Here is a 25738-nt window from a genome sequence, read left to right on the forward strand (position 1 = left end):
CACAAAAAAAAACAGAAAACGCGTTTTGTTTTTCCCTTTCCGAGAGGCACGGCCGTGGCTCTCGCGAAAGCACAACCGTGCCTCTCGCGAAAGAAAAACCGTGACTCTCGTGAAAGGAAAAAAAAAGAAAACGCGTTTTTTTTCGTTTCCGAAAGGCACGACCGTGACTCTCGATAAAGCACAACCGTACCTCTCGCGGAAGAAAAACCGTGACTTCCGCGAAAGGGAAAAAAAAGAAATCGCGTTTTTTCGTGAAAAAAAATTCGAAATTTTTTTGTTCGAAAAGCTAAGAAAGACCGAGGGAAAACCAAAACGTCAAAAAAACCCGGAAAAAAACCGTTTAAAAAACCGAAAACGCGTGCAGAAAAAAAAACAAAGTCTGAAGGGAACGTTCAGAGCGCGACACGTGGCGAATGGCTGAGAGCGCGCCAAGTGGCGCTGATCGTTGTGAGGCTCCCGAAGGAGCGCTCGTTAACTAGTTGCTCCCGCGAGATATAGGGGCGCCCGCTGACTAGGTTGTCTCCAATTGGATTTCCTATTCCAGGCACGTTACAGAGGCCTCCTAGCCTGCGCGAGGCGCGCTACAGGGCCGGACCATTTGGGTCAGCCATGTGTGGCGGCGCGGCGCCCCCTATTTTCTTTTTCTGATTTTTTCTTTAGTTTTAGTTTTTCTTATTTAGATAATTACGGATTTTGACATAGTTCCAAAAATTCAAAAAATAATAATTTGGAAAAGTTCGTGTAGCCAAATTATATCTTTGAATTCCTGTAATGATCATGAATCTGAAAAATGTTTGTTATTTAAAATCAAGAGATAGTATATATGGATATTGATGAACATTTTATGAAAAAATATTTCGATTTGTTTTGAATATGATGAATATTTTTCCATTTAAATGAACAATTATTTCAAAAAACATATTTGAAGAAATTTTGAATTTGATTGAAACAAATGTATTCGATAAAAAATCAAAATCGATGAAAAATATCGAATTTGATGAAGATTTTTCGAAAAATAATAAAATTTAGAATTTGTTAGACAAATTTTGAACATGATCAGAAAAATTCGAATTTGATGACCAATTTTCTTGAAAATGATGAACAAATTTAGAATATTATGAAATTTGTTTTTAATTTTAATGAACTAGTTTTAACCCAGTGAAATTTTTTGAATTGAATGAACATTTTACGAATTGGATGAACATAAAATTCGCAAGAAAAGGTGAAAAAGTAAAGAAGAAAAAACAGAAAGAAAAAGGAAAACAGAGAAAAATAAGGAAAAAGAATAAGAAGGAGAAAAAAAAAAGGAAAATGGGCTGGCCCATACGACACCCACGCGACGAGGGGAGTACGCGCTACCTCACCGTGACACAAAACCGAAATCATTAATTAAGGAGTACTCGTTGCAAAGAACACTCCACTTCCCAGGTCGCGACAAGTGGCGCACATGCAACGCGCCACTTGTCGCAACCGGGGAGTTTTTCCTTTTTTGATAGATCCGTTTATTCAAAACGTTTTATCTCTTAAACCGTGCGTCCAAATCTCGAACCGTTTTCACCATTGGATTCCTCGCGTCGAGCTTCAAAACTAGATCCCATGTTGATAGGTTCTGACGAACTTTTTTTCACGAAAAAAATCGGATGAAAAAAACCGGACGAAAAAACCGAACCGCGAGCACGTTTTTTTCCTTTCCGAAAGAGGCACGCCCATGTCTCTCGCGAAATCACAACCGTATCTCTCGTGAAAGCAAAACCGTGACTCTCGTGGAAGGAAAAAAAACAGAAAACGTGTTTTTTTTTCGTTTCCGAGGGCACGGCCGTGACTCTCGCGAAGGCACAACCGTGCCTCTCGCGAAAGCAAAATCGTGACTCTCGCGAAAGAAAAAAAACAGAAAACACGTATTTTTTCCCTTTCCTAGAGGCACGGCCGTAACTTTCGCGAAAGCACAACCGTGCCTCTCGCGGGAGCAAAACCATGACTCTCACGAAAGAAAAAGAAACAGAAAACATGTTTTGTTTTTCCCTTTCCTAGAGGCACGGTCGTGACTTTCGCGAAAGCACAACCGTGCCTCCCGCGGAAGCAAAACCGTGACTCTCACGAAAGAAAAAAAAAACAGAAAATGCGTTTTGTTTTTCCCTTTTCCGAGAGGCACGGCCGTGACTCTCGCAAAAGCACAACCGTGCCCCTCGCGGAAGCAAAACCGTCACTCTCGCGAAAGAAAAAAAAACAGAAAACGTGTTTTTTTTCGTTTCCGAAAGGCACGGCCGTGACTCTCGTTAAAGCACAACCGTGCCTCTCGTGAAAGAAAAACCGTGACTTTCGGGAAAGAAAAATAAAAGAAAACACGTTTTTTCGCACAAAAAAATTTCAATTTTTTTTATCGAAAAGCTAAGAAAGACCGGAGGAAAACCACACGTCGAAAAAACCAGGAAAAAACCATTTAAAAAGCCGAAAGCGTGTGCGAAAAAATAAAAATAAAAACAAAATCCGAAGGGGGCGTCCAGAGCGCGACACGTGGCGAATGACTGAGAGCGCGGCAAGTGACGCTGATCGTTGCGAGGCTTCTGAAGGAGCGCTCGTTAACTAGTTCCTCCCACACAAAACGCAAGGGTTCCCTCAAGGGATCAACACGGGCTGGCTCAACAAATACGTTTTTCTATCCCTACTAGTGCTCGCGGATTTCTGTGGTGTGACCATAGCTAATTATTTAGGGTTTTTCTGGATGTTTTTTATTTCAGTTTTCCTGCATGTTTTCTTTCTTTCTTAGCATTTTTTCGATCATCTTTCTTTGCATCTTTTTCTAAAATTAATGAAAAAGGTTGTAGGATCGCTTCCTTTTCTTTTTTGGCTTTTTATTTTTTTTCTTATTCTACATCTCTTTTTTATTTCTTTCTTTCTCAGGCCTTTTTTCATATTTTTTGCCAACATTTTTTAAATTCTTGAACATTTTATAAATTTCTAAAAAATTAAAATATTGTGAATATTTTTTAAATTCATACAGATGTTTTAAATACATGAGTAGTTTTAAAATCACATTTTTAAATTAAAAATATAAATAACATTTTTAAATTCCTAAATGTTTTTCAAATTCATAAAAAAGTGTAAATCATGCATAGTTTTTTGAAATCTATAAGAATTATTCGGAATGACTATTTTCCAAAATCTTTAAAAACTGCAATCTACGAAGGTATTATCTTGGCCCTCAACTTTACTGAACTGGACCGTGTGGTGGAGACTGACTATACTGTAACTGAGAAATTGGTCTATGCATCAGACAAGATCATTCAGCTCACATGCACAACTTTATGGAGACTAGGTTGCTGTTATCTCAAGAAAGGAGGATTCATATAGTTAAAATCATGGGTAATGTAAATTTTGCTAGTTATATTCTCGCTTAAATGGGACGCATGCAATAGCTTACTGCTTGCTGGTTGCATATGCCCTTGACGAGATTGCAAGCATCACTTTTGTAATCATGTTGCCCGATGAACGAAATTCAGTTTCCCCAGAATGACTTGTTTGTAATGGGGCAACTTATTAAAATACTACTTTTAATGGGAGTGAACCGCTTGCAAACTTGCCAGTAGTAAAATTAAGAAGAAAATAATCCTTTTAGTGGTGAAAAGTTAGATAATAGAAGTATGGAAGGGTCTAGAACAAAAGAAGTCTACACAAATTATAAAAGTATTTGAATAATTAGAATTTGTGTCTATTATTGTTATAACTGAAATATTTTGACCCAAAGACAAACAATTTGGTATCTACGTTAATGTCTAAAATTGCAGAATTTGTCTCACCTACATTTTCGAGCTACCATTATGATGGTAACCGTATGTTCCGTTAACTTTTATATATGCCTCCCTCCTCCTCACATGCCGCTACCTAGTGTTTTGCCTTCCCACCCGTACAAGCAATGCAACATACTTCCATACTATACTGTAAGTTTGCTTGTGATGAATTACTCATGGAAATGGAAGGTATAGGGAAAATTTTGGACAACTTCTAGTCAACCTTAAGCTAGGAGGACCAGTTTTGTGGTTTCATCAAGCACGACTGCCCGGCCACTGGATCCATGAATGTTTTCACCATGGCACCTCGAATAGCTTTGTCTCTCATGAGTGCCTTTTCTACCCGAGGACAGTAGTTTTCGCCGTGATGCATATTTCAAAACTGGCTTGATTTCTTAGACGAAATCAGCAAGATTGTAGAGCTAGTTGGTTAGGACGTCTGGGCTGATTGACTCTTCTCTAGTCGGATTACCTATGAAGCAAAACTGAGCTTGTGATCATGGCCCATTTAATTTTGCTAATGCGAAGAAACTAAGAGAGAAGATTGTGTCTGGTTTTTCTTCAGAAAAGAGATGAAAATGCCTTCAGCCTCTGCATCGAATGATATGCACAACATTTTAGAATTGTTTTAACACGCTCCCTCTTACTTCCTCTTTTCACATGAGATGTAAGGCCATATAATAGACCAGAGCCATTGATCTTATTAATTGGTGGTCTGAATAGTTCTTATCTTCTTACTTAACATGTAAAAAGAAAGTGTAAGAAGGAGCATGTTAAAATTTGCAATTAAATATTTTAAAGTTCATCATCTGAGTGCAAAATGATGTATCCACTAAAGTGCCCTTCCAAAAATAAAAATTAAAATAAAATAACTAACAATGATTTCCTAGAATGCCCACGCCATGGACGGTTGAGAAGATCCAGTACTAGTAGTAGCGTACAGGACTAGTAAATTGCATAGTAAAATCCGTCCTCACGAAATGTGGATGGAAACAGCTTAGAGCATTTACAGCTGGGCACCCTCCCCCCCCCCCCCCCCCCCCCCCCCTTTGCCTGGACAGATGGCTTAGTCAGTAACTGTTGAAAAACCTTGACCCGGATGGACGCCTCATACTGTCCCCAAACGTCAGGTCTGACCGACACACCTCCAATCCTACTGAAACCTGGGGTGGATATGGCAAGGCGAGGGTGTGCCCGTACGCGTCCGCCACGTCGGACTAGTTAGGTCGACCCCATCTCAAATTGCACCAAATTTCCCTTCGACCTTCCCGATTCGTCAACTCTCCTCTCTACTCCCTCGTCCGCCCCGACCTGCCCCTAGCTCTGCCGCCACCCTTGCTCCGCCACCGTACTGAGCCCATAGCACCAGCAGCTCCACCAAAACACTAGCCCCCTCCATCTTGCCCGCACGAACATAGTCTCCGACCAGGACGCCGCCGCGGTACGCCCCGACTACTCTCGGACTGCACCTTCATGTCTTCAATAGAATGTTTGACCTTTTTGTGATTGTTTTTTAGGCAAAATGATGGATCCGGATGGTTCATCGAACAAGGAGGATGGACCCATAGAGCTTCATAAAAGTAGTTCTTCGATTCATCGAATTCTGACGAAGAGGTCGAGATTATGATGATCATCAACATCCAAAAGAAAATGGACCGGGAAGCTAAGCACATTCACAACTTCAAGGGCTTATCAATGGGAGAAGAGTTCTGCACCAGCATAGGGTATCTGGAGGGCACAAGTCAAGAGGGTGAGCGCTCGTATGCTATTGGGCCTAGCCCACATAGACTCTCCAAAGGTGTTTTAAGGTCAAATTGACACATCCCCATAAGAGACCTCCTATTTGGCGCATTCCCGCCAGTTAGCGTTGTTGGCGCCTGCTCGCTCAGTCATTCCATTTTGTTCGCTCAGTTGATTGTGAACCGTTGACCGGTTAAACTAGTCGACCATTGGCTGGTTGATCATTGATTGTTGAGAGAAAAATGAATCTTTAAAAATTGATTTTTTTTAAAAAAATCAATTTTTTTAAAATCATAAATTTGAAATTTTCATGAATTTGAAAATAACTGTTAATTTTAAAAAGTTCACAAATTAGGAAAAAAAGTTCAATAGTTTGAGAAAAAAATCATGGTCTCGAAAAAAAGTTCAATAGTTTGAGATTTGAAGGAAGTTCACGCATTTGAAAAATAGAAGAAAATACTTGAGCGAGAAAAGAAAATATACAAAGAGAAAAGGTAGAAAACGGATGCTAGGAAAATCAGAAAGAAAAGGCACACTATAAACCGGCAGAAGCTACTAAACCCGTAACAAGAAATCTTACATGGGACGGCTCATTTGCAATGTAGTGTTGTGGAGAGGTGTGCGCCATGTATCAAAGTATCCTATAAGTGACGCTTAATGCGTCAAATAGGAACTGGGTTCCCGTATCCCACGTTCGTAACAACTTGGATAACAACACACTCACAAGTCAGTAAATCGCATATACAATCGGTTGGCCGATGAATGGCTGAAATATATCAGTGAAATTCTGTGATTTCTACAGTGAACGAAATAATTTTGAATCTAAAACTGAAAACCATAACCGTAACTATTTTCCATTCTGGATCATGCTGGTTAGACTAACGAATGCTCGGACGTTATCCAGTGTTTGATGAACTCATTGGTCGCCGCTTATACACACAAGTTCGTCATTGTTTTATTAGACAATATCTTTGTGTATTGTCCAATCCTATATACTCATCCTGAGCATGTTCGGATTGTCCTCGCGGTGATCTAATTGACCTCCAAATGCTCCTTCACCCTTGATAATATCGATTACTAGGGCCACATTCTCTGCAAGCACGATGTGGCAACCCGTCTGTAAAGGCTTGGCCGCAACCGACTAATCAAACAGACTTGCATGTATTACTTGGGCTAACTAGTTATAACCGTACGTTTGTCATGTTGTATGGCATCATTAACAAACCTCTCACTCAATTACTATCCAAAAGGGCTTATAGTGGGCTACCGTAGTTTCCTCTGCCGTTGAGCAACTAAAGCACACTAGAATAGAGACGTCGGTGCTCACTCTCCTGAATTTCATCCCATCGTTCACAATCGAGACTAATACATGTGCCTCTGCCATGGGCGTCATGCTGATACTGTGGGGTCATCGAGTGGCCTATTTTAGACAATCGTTGGCATGCACAACGGTATGTAGAAACGTATCTCCGGTGCGCCATCCACAACACATCCAAGCATTGGCGTTCATGGCTGCCATGGCAGAATTAGAATTCTGGTACAACTCATCCTTTTCATTGAGCTCTGTAAAAGGAACTTTGGGATGCATTTGGTAGGTTGCATTAGCTCCAGCCAAGACAGCGCGGGAAAACATTGGCCCGTTTGGTTGCCTGGGCTGCATCTGATTCCTGGCTCGCACGAACCTCAAAGTACCTATGGGCCTGTCTCTGGAGGAACAGCAGAATCGGCCATTTCTTGCGAGCCATGCTGAGACGAGTCAGATCGAGCGCAAGTAGTGTGCCCCGTTGCATGAGAGGATATAGGAGGGGTGCTATCTTCTCCTACCTCCATTAACCTCCTCTCTAATCCCCTTCTTCCTCCTTCCTTCCAATCTACACAATGATACTTCGATTCGTAATAAACTCCACACAAAAAAGATGCACATTGATGTTATGGTCCATTCAGGTGATCGGTTTGTAGTTTCGTCACCCGTAAATGCTTAATTTTGTGTTCATGTTGGGAGCTATTTTGGAAGAATTTTGTCCAATTCGTCGCGCATGCTCGACCTCTGCGGCTGCAGCGGCTCTTCTTCCGCCGTGGCGCCTCTACCATGCCGGACCCCTCCTCCTCCGCCGCCCTGTGGTGGCTAGACGGCCTGCTCCCCGTCCTCGGCGTTGGACGTCGCGTTGCTCGTGCTGCTAGCGCTCGCGTTCCTGCTCCTCCCCACGGGCAGGGCCAGGGGCGAGTGGGTCGCGGTCCAGCGCACCTTCCTCGTGGTGGAGAAAGCCGGGGTCACGCGCCCACCCGCCGCACCTCCGTGTCTTCTGGATGGGGACAACGCTACTCGCCGCGCTCTTCTCTGGCTCCGCTTCCGCGCGCTTCGTCGCAGGTGAGCCCATCCTCCCCAATGACCCCATCATGTTCGCCATGCTTGTCTCTCGCTTCCTCCGCTATACTTCGCAGTCGACGCCTCCAGCGGCCTCGGTGGTTCGGCGGTCATTTCTAGCGGGGAGGAGGAGCGGGGTGGTGCGCCTGATCATGCCGCTGTGGCGACGTCGTACGAGACGGCGTCATGGCTCTCTCTAGTCATGTTCAACTAGATCAATCCGCTCAACAAAAAGTGCCATAGAGCGGCTCTCGACGCCGAAGAAGTCCCACCGGTGGCGCCATCCGATACCGTCGAGGCCACGTTCACGGCCGGCCACCAGTTAGATGGGTAGAGCAAGGGCGGGAAGTCGGCCGCCGGGACCGACGGCAAGTCATTGGAGTGCAACGACTAGGCGTGCATGGTTGGACAACGTGTTTAGTTTGCCCGCAGCCTTCCACCATGCAACACTGTGTTTTGTGTATCATGTCTAGTGTATGCAACCAAACAAAGTGCATCGATGTGTGATGAGTGGGCTGATGGTTTGTGGGGTTTGGAGGGGAGGAGTCCTAGGAAGCTACGTCTGGCGAGGGAGTTTATACTAGGCGGGTCACGTGAGCGTGATGAGCACAACCAATGAAAGCAATCAAACACGAGCGTAGAGGCGGTGCTACGATGTAGAGAGAGGAGATGCAGGCAACCAATCAACATGCAGATGTTGGTTTTTTGCCTACATATAATCAACCAGACCCAACTGAGACAAATATGCAAAAGGGCAAAAAAACGATGCAGGTAAGCGAACGCATCTTTGGTGCCTCCAAGTCTAGCACCCTCATTTTCAAAAAAAGAAAAGTCTAGCACCCTCTGTGATGTGAGGAGTGTTAGAGTGGACCGCGGAGGCACGGGCCCACCTGACAGGGGAAAAGGTAGGTATGGACCGGGACTACGGCCGGGCGGCAGGCCGGTTGAGCCGTGGACCTGGTGTTGGTGTTGCGTGCGTGCGGCGTAGGCGCGCGTGGGTTTTAATCACGCCGCAAGCATGCATCATGCATGCATGCAGATGAGAAAGAAAACCCGAACTCTCGCCCGCCCTCTTCTGTCGGGGGAAGGCGGTGAGATTCATCTCTCCCCACATGCAGCTGCGTTCAAACTGTGAGATCCAACTCCCACGCGATATCGGGGGCTCATCACGCCCGCGTGACCCGCCTCGTATAAACTCCCTCGCCAGACGTCGCTTCCCAGAACTCCTCCCCTCCAAAACCCAAAAACCACCAGCCCGCTCCAAGCGCATCGCTGCGGCGCGGCGGCGATGGCGATGGCGATGGCGAGCGGCGTCGGCCACGTGGCTCTGGACGTGGAGGAGCAGGCGGCGAGCACGGCCGCGCGGGACGAGGAGGAGCTGCTCTGGGCCGCCATCGAGCGGCTGCCCTCCGCCAAGCGGCGCAACCACGCCATCGTCCTCCCCGATCCCGACGGCGACGGTGAAGGTCAAGGGAGCGGGGCCGAGGTGGTGGACGTGCGGAGGCTCGACCGGCCTGGGCTCGAGCGCGTGCTCCGCCGCGCGCTGGCCACCGCCGAGCTCGACAACGCCAATCTCCTCCGCGGGATCAAGGCCCGCTTCGACGCGTAATGCATCGGACCTCCCCGTTCCAACTCCTCCATGGAGATCCTTGTGCTGGGTTATCGATCGCCGTTGCCTGCAGGGTGGGGCTGGAGGTGCCGCGCGTGGAGGTGAGGTTCCGCAATCTGAGGGTCTCGACGGAGGTCAACGTCGGCAGGAGGGCGCTGCCGACTCTCCCCAACTACGTCCGCGACGTCACCGAGGTAAGCTTATACTACATATTTGCAGATCGGTTTGTTCAATTTGTTAGAATCTTAAGTAAATTACAGGGGACAATATATTTGAGTGCCCGCGATTCATGATATTATTGATCTGATCGATCATCGGACGAAAGTCGAAACCCTCATAACTTGCGTGAACGGAGGCCGGGCGAAAAGGAGATCCATGCGATAGACAGCAGTTCACGTGAATAAAAATATCCTTATCATGCGAGCTTTCCTGCTCACCTTACATGCTGTGGGCTACTTAAATCGTCTCACGTGTGGTTAGCACTGTGAGTTGCAAGTTTGCAACTGCAAGTCTAAAAGTGGCTACTTAAATTGTCTCACCTTACATGCTTTGGCCTACTTAAATTGTCTCACGTGTGCCTAGCACTATGAGTTGCAAGTTTGCAACCGCAAGTCTAAAAGTGTCTGGCTTTGTTTTCGCCCGATGAGACATACACACGAGCATATTTACCCTCCATCAGTGTCCTCGTATTTTCAAAGAAGTTTTGCTAGTTACGGCCTTCTTAGATGAGAATCTGGGATAACAACGATTGAATTTAATTGTTTTATTTGCTCCAATGTTTGATCTATTGGGTTCTATTTCGGAATTCATAATTATTTGATAATCCAGTAGCCAAAGGAGACTTTACGCAAAACAACGATTCGTTTGGAGAGAAAATCTGCTCCAGCCTGCGTGGGCAACACGGCCAACTCTAATGAGGTGACACTAAACTATCGTCAGCGTGTGCTGCCTGGGAGTCGTGATGGTGATGACATAATTCTCTATGGCCTTCTTGTCGACAACGGCGAGCTCGTCTCTTGTGTGCTACTTGTGGCCGACCCATCCCCCTCAACCTCGGACTCTGCCTAACATGGCTTGCTCTCGTCAGGAAGGGGTGGCGTTTGATGAGGTAGAGAGAGATAGAGTGGGGGTGGGAGGGGGAGATTCTCTCGATGACATGGTAGCCTATGCCAACTAGAGTAATGAGTAGCCAAAACCATGCCATGTCAAGTCAAAACCGGGTTTGACCGTGGAATACTGCTCTCAGGACTGAATCTATTAAGGTTGCATCAAACAAGTAGTTCAGGGACAAAATCCATACTTCTCCATAGGTTGAAGGACTAAAATGCACTTCACTCTATGAAAATCAGGTAGCCAAAGGAGAAGATATAATCATAAGCTGGTAAATTATGATCCCATTATTATTCATTACCTTACTTCGTATTATTCTGCACTATTTGGGAGGAAATGTTGCTATCTATATTCTTTCGAATAGAGTGGCTATGACGTCCCCAGTTACCTGGATGCTTAATTACCTTATTTTTGGTTGAAGATTCATTCATTTGTTATTCTTCCTGTTAGAAGATTTAATCTGATATGTTTTCTTTTGTGTCATGTATTTGCAATCAGAGAATTCTTATTGCTTGTCGTCTCCTACACCCTAATAAGCATAAGCTCACTATTCTGGATGATGTCAGTGGCATTGTGAGACCTGGGAGGTGAGGCGCAAGTCTTCTTACTGCATAATTCTTTATATTAGGTGGAAACATGGTATATCAAAACTCTAAAATGAAGTTTAATGCACATACATCAGTTTACATAAAAAAACAAGTGTCTTTGCATAATTGCATGTTAGTATGTTCACAGTTCTCCCCTTGTAATGTATACATTATCACTCATGTAACAACCTGCTTGTATTATGATGGCTGTGTAGTTTTTTGACACTGCTCCATTTTGTTTCATGTAAGGATGACATTATTATTGGGACCACCTGCATCTGGGAAGTCAACGCTCTTGCTGGCCCTAGCTGGCAAACTGGATCCTAAGCTAAAGGTGAGGTCAACTAGCATCTTTCCCGTGTGCTCATGCGCTTTTTCTTCATGCAACCACCATAAATTGTTTTTTCTGGTTGAGAAAACAGGTTAGTATTCCTTTATTTTGCTCATTTTTTCTCCTGTTCCTTGAACAGAAAAGTGGAGGGATTACCTACAATGGAATTGCTTTGGATGAATTTTGTGTACAAAGAACTTCTGCATATATTAGTCAAACAGATAACCATCTTGGGGAGCTGACAGTAAGGGAAACTTTAGATTTTGCTGCAAAATGCCAAGGCGCAAGCGAAAACTGGGGAGGTTCAGCTTCGCTTTCTTACATTCCATGCCATAGCTTATTTTTGTAGACTATATATATAATGCAGTACAGGGTTCAAATTTATAACCCCTTTTATAGTCTAATACTTGCTACTAAGTAAATTATGCCAAAATATAATGGAAGGTGGAGTTCACATTAAAGCCTTACCAATAATCATTTTATATTACTTGAACTTCAATATACTATGTTTAGATATGAAAGGTGTAATCCGTTTGTTTCCAGGTTGGTGACTTACAGTGTATTAGTTGCATTATACTGTATTTCCTTTCCTTCTTTAGTACCCGTGTTTATTACAATTTATTACTTGTGTAGAATGCTTGAAAGAATTGGTCAATCTTGAACAAAAAAGAGGCATGCGTCCTAGTCCCGAGATAGACGCTTTTATGAAGGTTCTTACTTAACTACTTGGCTATACTTCTGATATGGCACATCTTGTTCCGCAAAGTGATCTATTTTGTGTGGTCAGGCAGCATCAGTCGGAGGAGATAAGCACAATCTTGTTACCGACTATGTGCTGAGAGTGCTTGGGCTGGATATATGTGCGGATACCCTTGTAGGCAGCGACATGGAAAGGGGTGTCTCTGGTGGTCAGAGGAAGAGAGTGACAACAGGTTTCATAGGATTGTTACAGCTTAAATTTCTCTGATGCCTTCCATCATTTTCGTTTTTCCATGAGCTTGTGCTCTTGGTACTTATTATTGTCTTACTGAATAAACTGGTCGGCACACCATGCATTTCCTGGATGTGGGTCTTGTGTGGTACAAGACAGTTCTTGTGACACTGTTCTGTTCTTGCAGGTGAAATGATTGTTGGACCTAGAAAAACACTTCTCATGGATGAAATATCAACAGGTCTTGACAGCTCAACAACTTATCAAATAGTGAAGTGCCTGAGGAACTTCGTCCATGAGATGGAGGCAACCGTGCTCATGTCACTTCTTCAGCCTGCACCAGAGACGTTTGAACTATTTGATGATCTAATTCTATTGTCGGAAGGGAAGATCGTCTACCAAGGCCAGATTGACCATGTTGTGGAGTACTTTAAATCATTAGGATTTTCATTGCCACCACGCAAGGGTATTGCTGATTTTCTCCAGGAGGTAAGTATTGATTAAAAGCTGATAATTACATATGATTTTTAAAGGATGATAAGATTAACTTGGAAGTAATTTCGGTTTCAGGTAACTTCAAAGAAAGATCAAGCTCAGTACTGGTCTGACCTGTCAAAACCATATTCGTTTATTCCTGTGTCAGCAATGGCTGCTGCATTTACAGATTCCCCGTATGGTAGAAATCTTGAGTTCCATCCACATAATTCAGACGGTCATACAAATTCTCCTGAGGCTCTTGCCCGATCCGAGTTTGCCATATCAAAATATAGCCTCATTAGAGCGTGTTTTGCCAGGGAGCTTATTCTCATAAGCCGTCACCGTTTCCTCTACACTTTTAGGACATGCCAAGTACGTTCATGTAATCACATTACATATTCCTTGCATTATTTCTCAAAAATTAACTGGTACTGGATGTCTGTAACTTCCAAATCATCACTACATTACATGAGCTTTGTAGCAATGTGTGCATCACACCTACAAGATGGATAAAAATTATGCAATGTTTAAGATGGATCAAAATTATTTACACAAAGTATAAGACACTATAGATGAATTATTTTCAACTGTCGTGAACATTGACAGCTGTAAAAAGAGTTTTCCTAAAAACAATGGCTACCTTTGGTGATGTAACTATTTTTCTTGAACAGAGGGTACATGCATAGAATTATCGTGCAGATGCGCAATGATTTTAGCATCTGTACATGCGGTGTAACTTGAAATTCTCTTGCTTGTTTGTTCTAATTTTTAGGAAAATGGATGTGTTTTAATTTGAAATGGTGGTGTAAATGGTCATTGGGGTCCAAAAGTACACAAACCTGAACAATTTTACTTTAGAACATTTCAAAGGTTGCACTATGTTACCATCCTTGATAATATTTGTGCAAAAAGTCTCTGATATGGGCTTAAATGCCTGCATTCTGTTGATACATATATTTTCTTCTACGATATATTTCTGTGCATTACAATTAGAATGTGTAAAATGCAAGGCTTTTCAGTTTGTTTCATTCATAGTTTATTTATCAAATATATGACTATATGTGTAACGATGGCATAATTTCATGCAGGTTGCTTTTGTTGGGCTCATTACAAGCACACTATTTTTACGGACAAGATTACATCCAATTGATGAGCAAAATGGAGAGCTCTATCTCTCTTGTCTTTTTTTTGGGCTTGTACATATAATGTTTAATGGTTTTTCAGAACTGTCTATAACTATTTTTCGACTTCCGGTGTTCTATAAGCAAAGAGATAATTGCTTTCATCCTGCATGGGCTTTCTCACTTCCCAATTGGATACTAAGAATTCCGTATTCTATTATTGAAGCCACAGTGTGGTCTTGTGTTGTCTATTACACAGTAGGCTTTGCACCAACTGTTGATAGGTAACTAAATTTGTACCCTTCTCATCTATAATCTTATCCATTACTGCATTTCTATTTGAGCGTCATAATTATCAAATCGTCTGCAGATTTTTTCGCTTTATGTTGCTATTGTTCTCTATACATCAAATGGCTTTGGGCCTTTTCCGGATGATGGGAGCTATTGCACGAGACATGACAATCGCCAACACTTTTGGATCAGCTGCCATGATGGCTATTTTTCTTTTGGGGGGATTTATTATTCCTAAAGGTTAGTGTCCTCATATTCTTGCGAGCTATCTTTTTATAGTGCTAGAAAAGCACTTCTTTCTATCTTTGATAGGTTATTAGTGACTCCTATGTTGTCCCTTATTAATTCAACTGATTATATGTTGTAAAATTTACCTCCTTTAGAGGCCATAAAACCGTGGTGGGAGTGGGCGTACTGGGTTTCCCCATTAATGTATGGGCAACGTGCAATTTCAGTTAATGAATTCTCAGATTCTAGATGGTCAAAGGTCTGTTTACTAGCATGCATCTTTTGTCGTAAATCATCCTCCTCCCCCCCCCCCCCCCCCCCCCCCCCCGTTTTAGCTTTCCTTATTGGTTGATATATTAACTTTCCGTCTTTCCCTTACTAATATTTTTATACCAGGTTTCAAGTTATATGAACAATACAATTGGAACCAATGTACTTCTTGCACATGATCTGGGGACACAGGATTACTGGTACTGGATTGGGGTTGGTGTTTTATTGGCTTACGCCCTCTTGTTCAATGTTTTGTTTACTCTTGCATTGGCATACCTTAACCGTAAGTACTGAAATGAAGTAATTCATAAAATCACATTTTGCGGCAGCCATTTTATTTTTCTAACTTAAGAATAAAACTTATAGCCCTTCAAAAGGCACAGGCACTAATCCTAGCTAACTCCGAGGAATCCAAAGATTTGAAAATTGCCGGTGCTACCTCCGATAGAAACACAACTACAGGTAATTTCATGATTTATTAGCGTGACTTGATTTTTCTTGTTCAAGGTACAACTGTTATTCCTAGTGATAGTTCTGGAGTCAATTTAGATTCTTTTTTGTTTATGTTCTTTCTTCAGAGTATGTGTTCTACTTTCATTTTATCTCAGTGAACAATATAATCACTCATAAATGATATCATATTTGATTTGGTTAACTATTAATATTCTAGCCTTCTGCAACTTGAGAAGATTTACACTATTATTATTATTATTATTATTATTATTATTATTATTATTATTATTATTATTATTATTATTATTATTATTATTATTATTATTATTATTTCAACTTCATAACTTATATAGTAACAACTAAAATTTATCTATGGATGAATTTGCAGAAAAATGTAACAGGACCAATGTGCTTGAAGTGAGCACTGAAGGCACCAGAAGGAAGGGGATGTTACCATTTCAACCCATAACCATGACGTTCCACAATGTTAACTATTTTGTTGACATGCCAAAGGTTACATGCAAAATCTCTATATTGTGAATACATTTACTGTTGTGCCTCAGCTAAACCAGAATTTCATATAGGAAATGAAAGCAAGAGGAATAACTGAAAAAAGACTGCAGTTGTTGTTTGAAGTAAGCGGAGTATTTAGGCCACGTGTCCTGACTGCACTCGTTGGTTCAAGTGGTGCTGGAAAGACAACACTTATGGATGTTTTAGCTGGCAGAAAAACTAGTGGGTGTATAGAAGGTGATATCAAGATTTCTGGCCATCCAAAAGAACAACAAACCTTTGCTAGGATAGCGGGATATGTTGAACAAAATGACATACATTCACCACAAGTAACAGTTGAAGAGTCCTTGTGGTTTTCATCAGCCTTACGGCTTCCAAATGACATAAGTAGAGAAACAAAAAAGGTGTGTCTTTTGTTTTGACACAATCTTAATGCTCTAGAATGTTAGTTCTTTTTTATACATACTTGTAATTACCCTGCAGGCATTTGTTGAAGAAGTCATGTCATTGGTAGAGCTGGATGAATTGCGACATGCATTAGTAGGGAAACAAGGTTCTAGTGGACTTTCAACGGAGCAAAGGAAGCGTCTTACAATAGCTGTTGAACTAGTTGCAAATCCATCCATTATTTTTATGGATGAACCTACATCTGGTTTGGATGCACGAGCAGCTGCCATTGTGATGCGCACTGTTCGAAATGCTGTTGATACCGGACGAACTGTCGTCTGCACGATACACCAGCCAAGTATCGATATTTTTGAATCATTTGATGAGGTTTGCACGCATTCCATTTTTTACCGACCATTGCTTATTGTTCCTATGTGTTGAAGGTTCTCAACCTTTTTTTGCAGCTACTACTTTTGAAACGAGGAGGTCGAGTAATATATGGAGGTTCACTTGGTGTTAACTCAATAGATATGATTCATTATTTTCAGGTACCCACAGCAATTGTATTGTTTCTTTATTAACCGCAGGATCAAAGATTAAGTCTAGGTGGGAGGGGGGGGGGTACATAATTTCATTGGCAAGTTTTAACCTTTCTATTTCTACTCACCTAGAACAACCTAAACAAGCAACTGATTCAGATTGCAGAAGAAAGAACTTGCAAGAAAGTAGACAGTGAGAGAAAGGAATAGCAAACACGAGTATGTTTTCTTAAGGTTCCGATTGTTGGCCGCAATCCTAATCGTTGGTGAAGATTTAGATACAAAGTCCAAAAGCCACAAAAACAAGTCTTCGGCTAGCTTGGCCACAAAGGCCTAGACCACCAAGCTCTTCTCCACAAAGGACCTTACTAGCCCACGATTGCAACCACTAAGGAGGCCTCACCTGGGGTTATTCTTCATGTAGAAGGCGATCACCAGGTCATGTACAAACTCTTGTTTCCTTCACTCCTTTAAGGCTCTCAAGTGACTCATAACCATCTAGGGGATGCGCATACACCCTTCCAAGAGTAATAATCAAATGGTACGTGGTCTTCAGAATTAGTTCTAACTCGCACACTTAGCTCTTCCATACAAAGTGATATGTGGTCCATTTATTAAAAGTTGGAAACCTAACCATTGAAACAGTACAAATGAACTAGCCTAGAAGTACTGGATGGAAAATCCTGTAGGTACAGGACACATTCAATATTTTGAATCGGCCAGATGGGAAGCATATTTCCCGTATACCGGATGCAAGAAGCTTGGAGGTACCAGACAATGGTATCGCTAATCTCTGGCGAAGGAATAACTTGTTCCGAAGTGCACGAGAAAATAGAACTCGGAGGTACCATGACTATAATAAGTATTGGAGTGGAGTTCTTGCAGCAACGGCAAAGTTCCAGCTCGGAAGTGTTGGATATAGTTGAACTCGGCGGTACTGGAGCTAACAGAGATTGTATGAAATGGATCAAAAAGCTCGAATCAAAGGCTCAGAGGTGCTGGGGTAAATAACTCAGCAGTAACAGGATAGACTAAGGAAAATTGGTTAGCTCAGCTGGATCAGTCTATTCGGTAGTACAGGAAAGAAAAAGTTTGGAGGTACCGGGAAAAGAAAAATAAATGGAGGAATGGGGTGATATAGTGGAAACTTTGGGATATGGCTTAGCAGCCTCTTGGAGTGAATTTCATCCCTAGATAGTTTGCACATGCCTATCTTGTTCACCACTTGTTTTAGCAATTGTTTTCTTGATCAGTAATAATTTAAGTAGAAGCCTGCAATATTTGTTTATGAAAAAATTGACCATGTGCCTGATTAGTGTCCATGTACATAGGAGAAACTTCTTTTTTTCTTAAGAATTGGGTATCTAGACTTACTAAAAAAACAAATTTCTATCTATGTTTGATATGCAAGCTTGATGTCGGTAATATTTTGTCTTCAACTTGTAATATTTCATATATTTGTCTGGGCCACACAGGGAATTCCTGGAGTCCCTCCCATACGCGAAGGCTACAACCCAGCAACATGGATGCTTGAAGTGAGCACACAAGCGTGTGAAGAAAGGCTTGGTTTAGATTTTGCAACGGTGTACAAGAACTCAGATCAGTTCAGGTGATTCCTGCTATATTTAATAAGTTCCACCAACTGCAATTCTTGTGTTCCACATAATGTTTTGCAAGTGTTCAGAACAGGATTTACAGATCTATCTGTTACACTGTAGGAATGTGGAAGATTTAATAGAAGAACTAAGTGTTCCGGATTCAGGCTCAAAACCTTTAAAGTTCACAACTGAGTTTTCACACGGTTGTCTTATTCAATTTGGAGTATGCCTACGTAAGCAAGGCCTTATTTACTGGAGAAGCCCTGAGTACAATGTCGTGAGATTGTTTTACACAGCAATAGCTTCTCTTATATTTGGTTCAATATTTTGGAACGTTGGGATGAAGAGGTAAATTTTCAGCAAATAGTTTTCTACAATGTTTTCTTATCCGTGTTTCCTTCAGATAAATGTGATCCACATGAATACTTATATATTCCATGTCATTAGTTTGCGTCTCCAACAATTCTGCGTTTTCCCCTTTAAATTGTGTATAATAAAATTAGAAACAGAAATAATTTGAAAATTAGTAATTCTGCATCTGATAGAAAATTAGGTAATATGTTTTTCCTTTGAAAAAACAGTATATTATAAAATTAGTAACATGCGATGTAGAGGAGAAGTGGAGTTAAGGTGGGGTGAAGCTCTTTCAAACACCTCCTATATTGTTCAGGTGAACATGTTATCATTAGATTTTCCATGAAAAACATTTTTTCGTAATATATATTTTATTTTTATTAAAAGAGTAACATCAAAGGTTCTTGTTGGAACACTACGTGTCCAAAACCTGATGTGGTCTTGCATTTCGAATATCTGATACAAGTTTGAAAGTGTGTTTTTAGTTTGTGTCACTAACATAAAATAATTTTGCAGAGAAACAACCGGGGATTTGTATCTTGTCATGGGAGCTTTATATTCGGCATGCCTATTTCTTGGAATAAATAATGCCTCGTCAGTACAGCCTATAATTTCCGTTGAGAGAGCAGTCTACTACAGAGAACGGGCTGCTAAGATGTACTCATCATTCCCATATGCAGCAGCTCAGGTTTGCTAACCTTTTTCTAGCATCCATTTTGGTTGCTGGAAAATCCTGTGTCTAACAATTGCATGAAATCTTCAGGGCCTTATAGAGATACCTTATATTGCGACTCAGACACTAATATTCGGTCTCATCACTTACTTCATGATCAACTACGAGAGGAACCTAGGCAAGTTCTTTGTCACCCTCGGAAAACCATTCTCCATTGAAGTGCAGGGCAATATGCATGCTTGTTGGGTTATTTATGTTTTAGTGCAGCTTTCCCCATTTGTATCCTGATAAAAGAAACATGTCTTGTAACTGCAGGGAAATTGCTCCTTTACCTCCTTTACATGTTCCTTACTTTTACCTACTTCACATTCTATGGGATGGTGGCGGTAGGTTTGACGCCAACACAATCAGTGGCAGCAGTGGTAGCCTCAGCATTTTACTCCTCATGGAATCTTTTCTCTGGGTTCCTAATTCCCCAATCTGTAAGTTGCTAAAAGCATCATAACATTTTTCTTCAGTTGTTCTTTTGAGACAGTTTGTAACCATCTCTAGCTAGTTGAAAAATGCTCCTCATTTTCCACAAAATGATGAAATGGCGAGAAAATCTTCGTGTTAGACAAATTGTTTCGATTATCATAAGACTGATACAGAAGATACATTAGCTTTTGAGCTATGCGATATTTCTCTTCTGATGATTATTTTCTCCCCCTTCCAGAGAATACCAGGTTGGTGGATCTGGTTCTACTACATCTGCCCAGTGGCCTGGACCCTGAAAGGCATCATTACATCGCAATTGGGAGATGTCGACACGAGGATCGTGGGTCCTGGTTTTGACGGGACAGTCCAACAGTTCGTCCAGCAAAACCTGGGATGTGAACAGGGGATGACGGGTGTCACTATTGCAGTGCTCATTGCCTTCTGCGTCTTATTCTTTTCAGTTTACGCGCTTTCGATCAAGATGCTTAATTTCCAAAGAAGATAACTGCCCTCTGTATACGAGACATTATAATTTCAAGGCTGGTGTCGACACCATACTCTGTTTCTTGGTGGTTTGCAAATACTAGGTGGATGAAGCACCAATGAAGTTGGTACTACGTGCTGTCTGAAGAAAGGGAAGGAGACAAACAGTTGGTAAAGGTTACTACAAGTGTACAGCGAGATGCAAATTAGAAATTGCGTGGAATGTACGTACATGCATGCTGTGTATTTTGGAAGGATGGTAACGTTTAATCTTTCTGAACATATTATGAAAAATTTCACGGTTAGGGTGCCATGGACCATGGTACGACAACTTCTGTTTTCTTTAAAACATCTGTTTTCTTTTTTTTTTTCTTGAATACGCGAGTGTGTGTATCATATTATATAGATATTGTTCGCCAGGTCGTCCTTGCAAAAACGCACGTGAGCAAGATGTGCTCCAGTGTCTCCACTTCTTGGTCACAAAACAGGCAGTAGTCGTGATGTGGCAGGCCTTGCCGCACCATGCGATCCACGCTCAATCCTCGGTTTTTCATCGCAAGCCACAGAAAGAACCGGGTCGCAACGGGCCTTTAGATTTCCATGTGAATTCCACTATTGGAGCTACCGCTCTCCCAGCAAACCTGACGGCGTATGCCGAATGGACGGAGAATCTGCCATCCCATTCCCAGGACCAGGACTCATGAGTTCCATCATGGAGCTCGAAGCCATTCACCCGCTGCCATAGGGACATGTATTGCTGTAGAGCCTGGAAGTTTAGGCTCGGCCTCACATCGATGGCCCATGATCCGGTGGACAAAGCATCCTTAAGCGTTCGGGCCTCCCTTAAGCACCGAGGAACGCTTGCATAAATTAGGCGGGCGGTATCCGCTATTCTCGTGCCATCCAACCAGGTCTTCCCAGAAGGATATTAGTGCTCCACCTACTGCCATGGTCCTCGTGGCTGCCTGAAACAAAGCCATTGATTCCCTCGGCACTCTTATGCTGAATTCCTTCCACAGCCTTTCACTGTCCTCCCATGGTAGCCAAGGCCAGCGGGCTTGCATGGTGATATTTAGCCAAGCCAGGTTCGATATTCCCAATCCGCCGGCCCATTTGGGCATGCACACCATATCCCATGCAACGGAGCAATGTACCCCGTTCGTTTGCACTTTCCCAAACCATAGAAATCCTCTTATGATCCTCTTCACGGCCTTGATGAGTTTCATAGGAACGTCGAGCGCTAGCATTGCATGGATTGGAACCGACATAGGAGCGAAACCACCAGGATGAGCCGGCCCACTCTTCGATAACGATGCAGCTTTCCAGGTCGGTAGACACTAGGCCAAGCGTTCCACCAAATACTATAATTGGGCTACCGATGGTTTCTTCATGCAAAACGGTAGCCCAAGATATCTGCAAGGGAAGATTCCCAACTCGCAGCCCAACATAGCTGCAATCATGTCCTTCTCTTCGTCTGAACAACAGATCGGCATGGGAGACATTTTTTGGATGTTCACTCGTAGCCCGGATGCAGCCCCAAACATGTCCAGAATTACAGCGCAAGCCATCATCTCAAGCCCAGCCGGCTTCAGGAAGATGATCACATCATCTGCAAAAATAGAGACCCGGTGTTTCAGCCCTGCCCGCGACAGGGGCGCCAGGCAGCCCGGCTCCATTGCCATGGAAAACAAGCGATGTAGGGGCTCCACGATGATTATGAAAAGCATCGATGACAGTGGGCCTCCTTGGTGAAGCCCTTTGAAGTTGAAGATGGGGGCACCTGGTATCCCATTCACCAAGATCCTTGTCGACGATGTGCCTAGCAGCCCCATGATGAAAGGCAGCCATCTCCTACCAAAACCCATGGCATGTAGCATTTCCAATAGGTATGGCCATTGCACTATGTCAAATGATCTGGATATGTCCAACTTAAGCATGATTGCATGATTCCTCATAGCATGGAGACACCTCGCTGTGCTCTACACAAGCATGGAATTTTCATGCAACGATCGGCCCTTTACGAAGGCACTCTGATGTGCCCCAATGAGGCGAGGCAGCTCATCCCCCAGTCGTCAACTTAGGACTTTGTCAAATAACTTGATGGCTCCACGCACCAAGCTCACCGGCCGGTAATCATAAATATCCTATGTGCCCGCTTCTTAGGCAGAAGTGTGACCAAAGCTTTGTTGACTGAGGGTAGTCCCCTCATGTCTCCACGGTAAAACAGGTGGAACGCCTTCATGAGAAGCTCTTTGATAATCTCCCAACAGGTCACGAAGAAACGACCCGTGAAGCCATCCGGGCCCAGGCCTTGTCGAGTGGCATACCTTTGATAGTTCTAAGGACCTCCTTCTGAAAACGGATCCGCCAGGATGTGAAGGTCCAACCTTGGCAAGTCAAGTGCCTCAAGGTTTAGGCCATGCTCCCGTGGTGCCACAGAGCCGAGCAATGAGCTATAGTCTACAACCAAGTTCAGGCTCTCCTGTCCCTGATATAATTGCACCATTTTACCTCAGGGTCATGATCATGTTCTTGTGCTGCCTATGCCGGGCATGCTGATGGAAGAACCAGGTATTGGCATCCCCATCCTTGAGGTGCAGAAGCCTCGATTTCTGCCTTGCGATGGTTCTCTCCAGGGACGAGCAGCCGAGCAGCTTCCTCTTTAGCATTATACGCAATTCAATTTCTGTCATGCTTAGATCACAGGTATCCATAGCCCCGTCCAGATGCGAATTAACTTCAAGGGCGATGTCAATCTGCAGGCGCACGTTACCGATCCACTTGGCACTCCACCGTTCTAGCCCCTTGGCGGTGGCCCATAGCTTATCTTTAAATATCTTGTATGGGTTCCCCAAGGACTGACAAGAGTTGCACCCCTGCTAAACCGTCTGTAGGAAACCAAGCACCTTGGGCTAAAACGATTCAAATTTGTACCTCTTCCTGAAACAAAAGTCCGCGTTGAGGTCTATGAACAAAGGGAAATGATCAGAGAAAGATGAGGTTTGGTGAGGAGATATGACGCATATAGATTGTCCCACGAGTTTTTTGCTAATACATGGTCGATCTTCTCCAAAGTAGCTCGAGCCCTTTCATTAGACCACGTGTAGTGTGACGCCTCCGATTCAATCGTACACTAGTCATACACGCAAATGTGTACGATTAAGATCAGGGACTCACGGGAAGATATCACAACACAACTCTAGACACAAAATAAAATAATACAAGCTTTATATTACAAGCTAGGGGCCTCGAGGGCTCGAATACATAAGCTCGAATACAAACGAGTCAGCGGAAGCAACAATATCTGAGTACATACATGAGTTAAACAGGGATGCCTTAAGAAGGCTAGCACAAAAGCAACACGATCAAAGAGGCAAGGCCTCCTGCCTTGGAGCCTCCTAACTACTCCTGGTCATCGGCGGCCTCCACGTAGTAGTAGGCACCCTCGGTGTAGTAGTAATCGTCGGTGGTGACGTCTGGCTCCTGAACTCCGTCATCTGGTTGCGTCATCCAAGAAGAATGGAGAAGGGGAAAAAGAGGGAGCAAAGTAACCGTGAGTACTCATCCAAAGTACTCGCAAGGAAGGATCTACACTACATATACATCGGTGTCAATGAAATGGGCTGTATCTGTGGACTAGACTGCAGAATGCCAGAAGAGAAGGGGAAAGCGAAGACTAGCATCTTCAAGCAGCTCCAAGCATCTTGCAGCATTCAGAAGAGTACAGAGTAGCATAAAGTAAAGTAGTAGTAGTGTTATCAACCTCGGCCAGAGATCCTTTCTCGACTCCCTGCGAGAAAGCAATCCCAGAGCCATACTATCCAGTTATTGCCTCAAGTATCCAGTTCTAGTTGTATCGATCGGGATACAACTCCAAGTGTCCGTTACCGCAGGACAGACTATCGATAGATGTTTTCTTCCCTACAGGGGTGCACCAACTTACCCACCATGCTCGCTTAACTCCGGCCGGACACACTTTCCTGGGTCATGCCCGGCCTCGGCCAAACAATACGCCGCAACCTGACCTAGACTTAATAGAGAGGTCAGCACGCCGGACTAAACCTATGCCCCCAGGGGCCTTCGGCCATCGCCCCGGGAACGCCTGCACATTGCGTGGGCGGCCGGTGAGTAGACCTAGCTACCTCCTTAAAAAGGCAGGTGCTTACGCAGTCCAACCCGGCGCACGCCGCTCAGTCGCATGACGTCTATTAAGCTTTGGCTGATGCATACGACGCAGAACGCCTATACTATGCTCACGTGATGGTTAGTACTATCAAGCCATAGGCCCCTCGAATCAAATATCCAAATCGTAGCGGATTAGGAGCACGCGGTAATGAGCAGAGAATCACGGTCGATGTGACCCCGTCGCCCCGTCTCAAGGACTTGCGGCAAGGGCTAAGAATGCCCGGCCACGCCTCGTAAGTATCTCGCGGGCACCTTCCAGGTCAACCCGACTCCACATCACTCGCAAATAAGCTCGCGCGGGTACCGCTCAGGGCCGACCCGTCTTTAGTAACATGGTTCAGTGTAAAGTCATAGTAACCATAGTAACTGTGCGTCTAACACCAAGGGGAACCCTGAGGAACCACTCTTGATGGATACTACTCGATGTAATCATCAAGGTGAACGTAAGAGGAACCACCCTCGAGGTTCACACTTGAGGGGTTGCACGACAGAGTCGTATCGGAACTGGTTAAGGAGGAAATCACCCTTGATGACCACGACCGAATAGCTACACTATAGAGATCTTATCAGGAGTGATGTATGAGGTGTCACCCTCGGCACTCGATAGTAACTCTACAGAGTCGTACAACTAGGGGGGGGGGGGGTGATGTGTGGTGTCGGGGCCTGGACGTCGATCACGTTGATCGAGTCATCGAAACTAAAGCGGGGCAACTGGGACAAGGTGGCGGTTACAGATGGATCACTAACCAACCTATACTAAGCAGTTAGGATAAGCAGGTAAGGTACAACAGCAGGCTATGCATCAAAATATGAGCAATCAAACACAGTAGCAAAATCTAATGCAAGCATGAGAGAATGGAATGAGCGATACCGGGATGATCAAAGGAGGGGCTTGCCTGGTTGCTCAGACGAGAAGGAGGGGTCGTCGGTGATGTAGTCAATCACAGGGGCATCAGCAACGGTCTCGGGGTCTATCGGAGAGAAGAGGGGGAAGAATAAGTAAATACAGAGCAATCAGATGCATAACAGGACAACAAGCAGAGCTAGACATGATCTAACGCGGTGCTACACGATACCGGCGAAGGGGGAGAACATCCGGGAATGTTTCCCCGGAGTTTAGCATTTCAGACAAACGAACCGGAGGGGAAGGTTGCATGTTCGCTATGCTAGGGATGCGTGGCTGACGAATGGACCGCATATTCGGATACGTCTCGTAGTTCTGACCAAC

At 43.6% G+C, this 25738-nt stretch overlaps 1 protein-coding gene across 1 annotated transcript; it reads left to right on the forward strand.

The window, feature by feature from the left end:
- Positions 1-8946: 8946 nt before the first annotated feature.
- On the forward strand, positions 8947-20687 carry ABCG31 (pleiotropic drug resistance 3). Its single transcript, XM_087538135.1, has 24 exons — positions 8947-9498; positions 9576-9696; positions 11111-11199; positions 11449-11533; positions 11670-11832; positions 12164-12240; positions 12318-12462; positions 12649-12950; positions 13032-13310; positions 14027-14343; positions 14430-14590; positions 14734-14837; positions 14975-15131; positions 15215-15310; positions 15690-15814; positions 15886-16218; positions 16298-16588; positions 16666-16749; positions 18216-18349; positions 18459-18686; positions 19209-19380; positions 19456-19543; positions 19681-19847; positions 20081-20687. The coding sequence occupies exons 1-24, from the start codon at positions 9182-9184 to the stop codon at positions 20345-20347; spliced, it is 4302 nt and encodes a 1433-aa protein (XP_087394261.1). The 5' UTR covers positions 8947-9181; the 3' UTR covers positions 20348-20687.
- The last annotated feature ends 5051 nt before the right edge of the window (positions 20688-25738 follow it).

The sequence above is a fragment of the Triticum urartu genome, chromosome 7A (genome assembly GCF_056163025.1).
Source record: "Triticum urartu cultivar PI428250 chromosome 7A, HENAU_Tu73, whole genome shotgun sequence".
Taxonomy (NCBI): domain Eukaryota; kingdom Viridiplantae; phylum Streptophyta; class Magnoliopsida; order Poales; family Poaceae; genus Triticum; species Triticum urartu.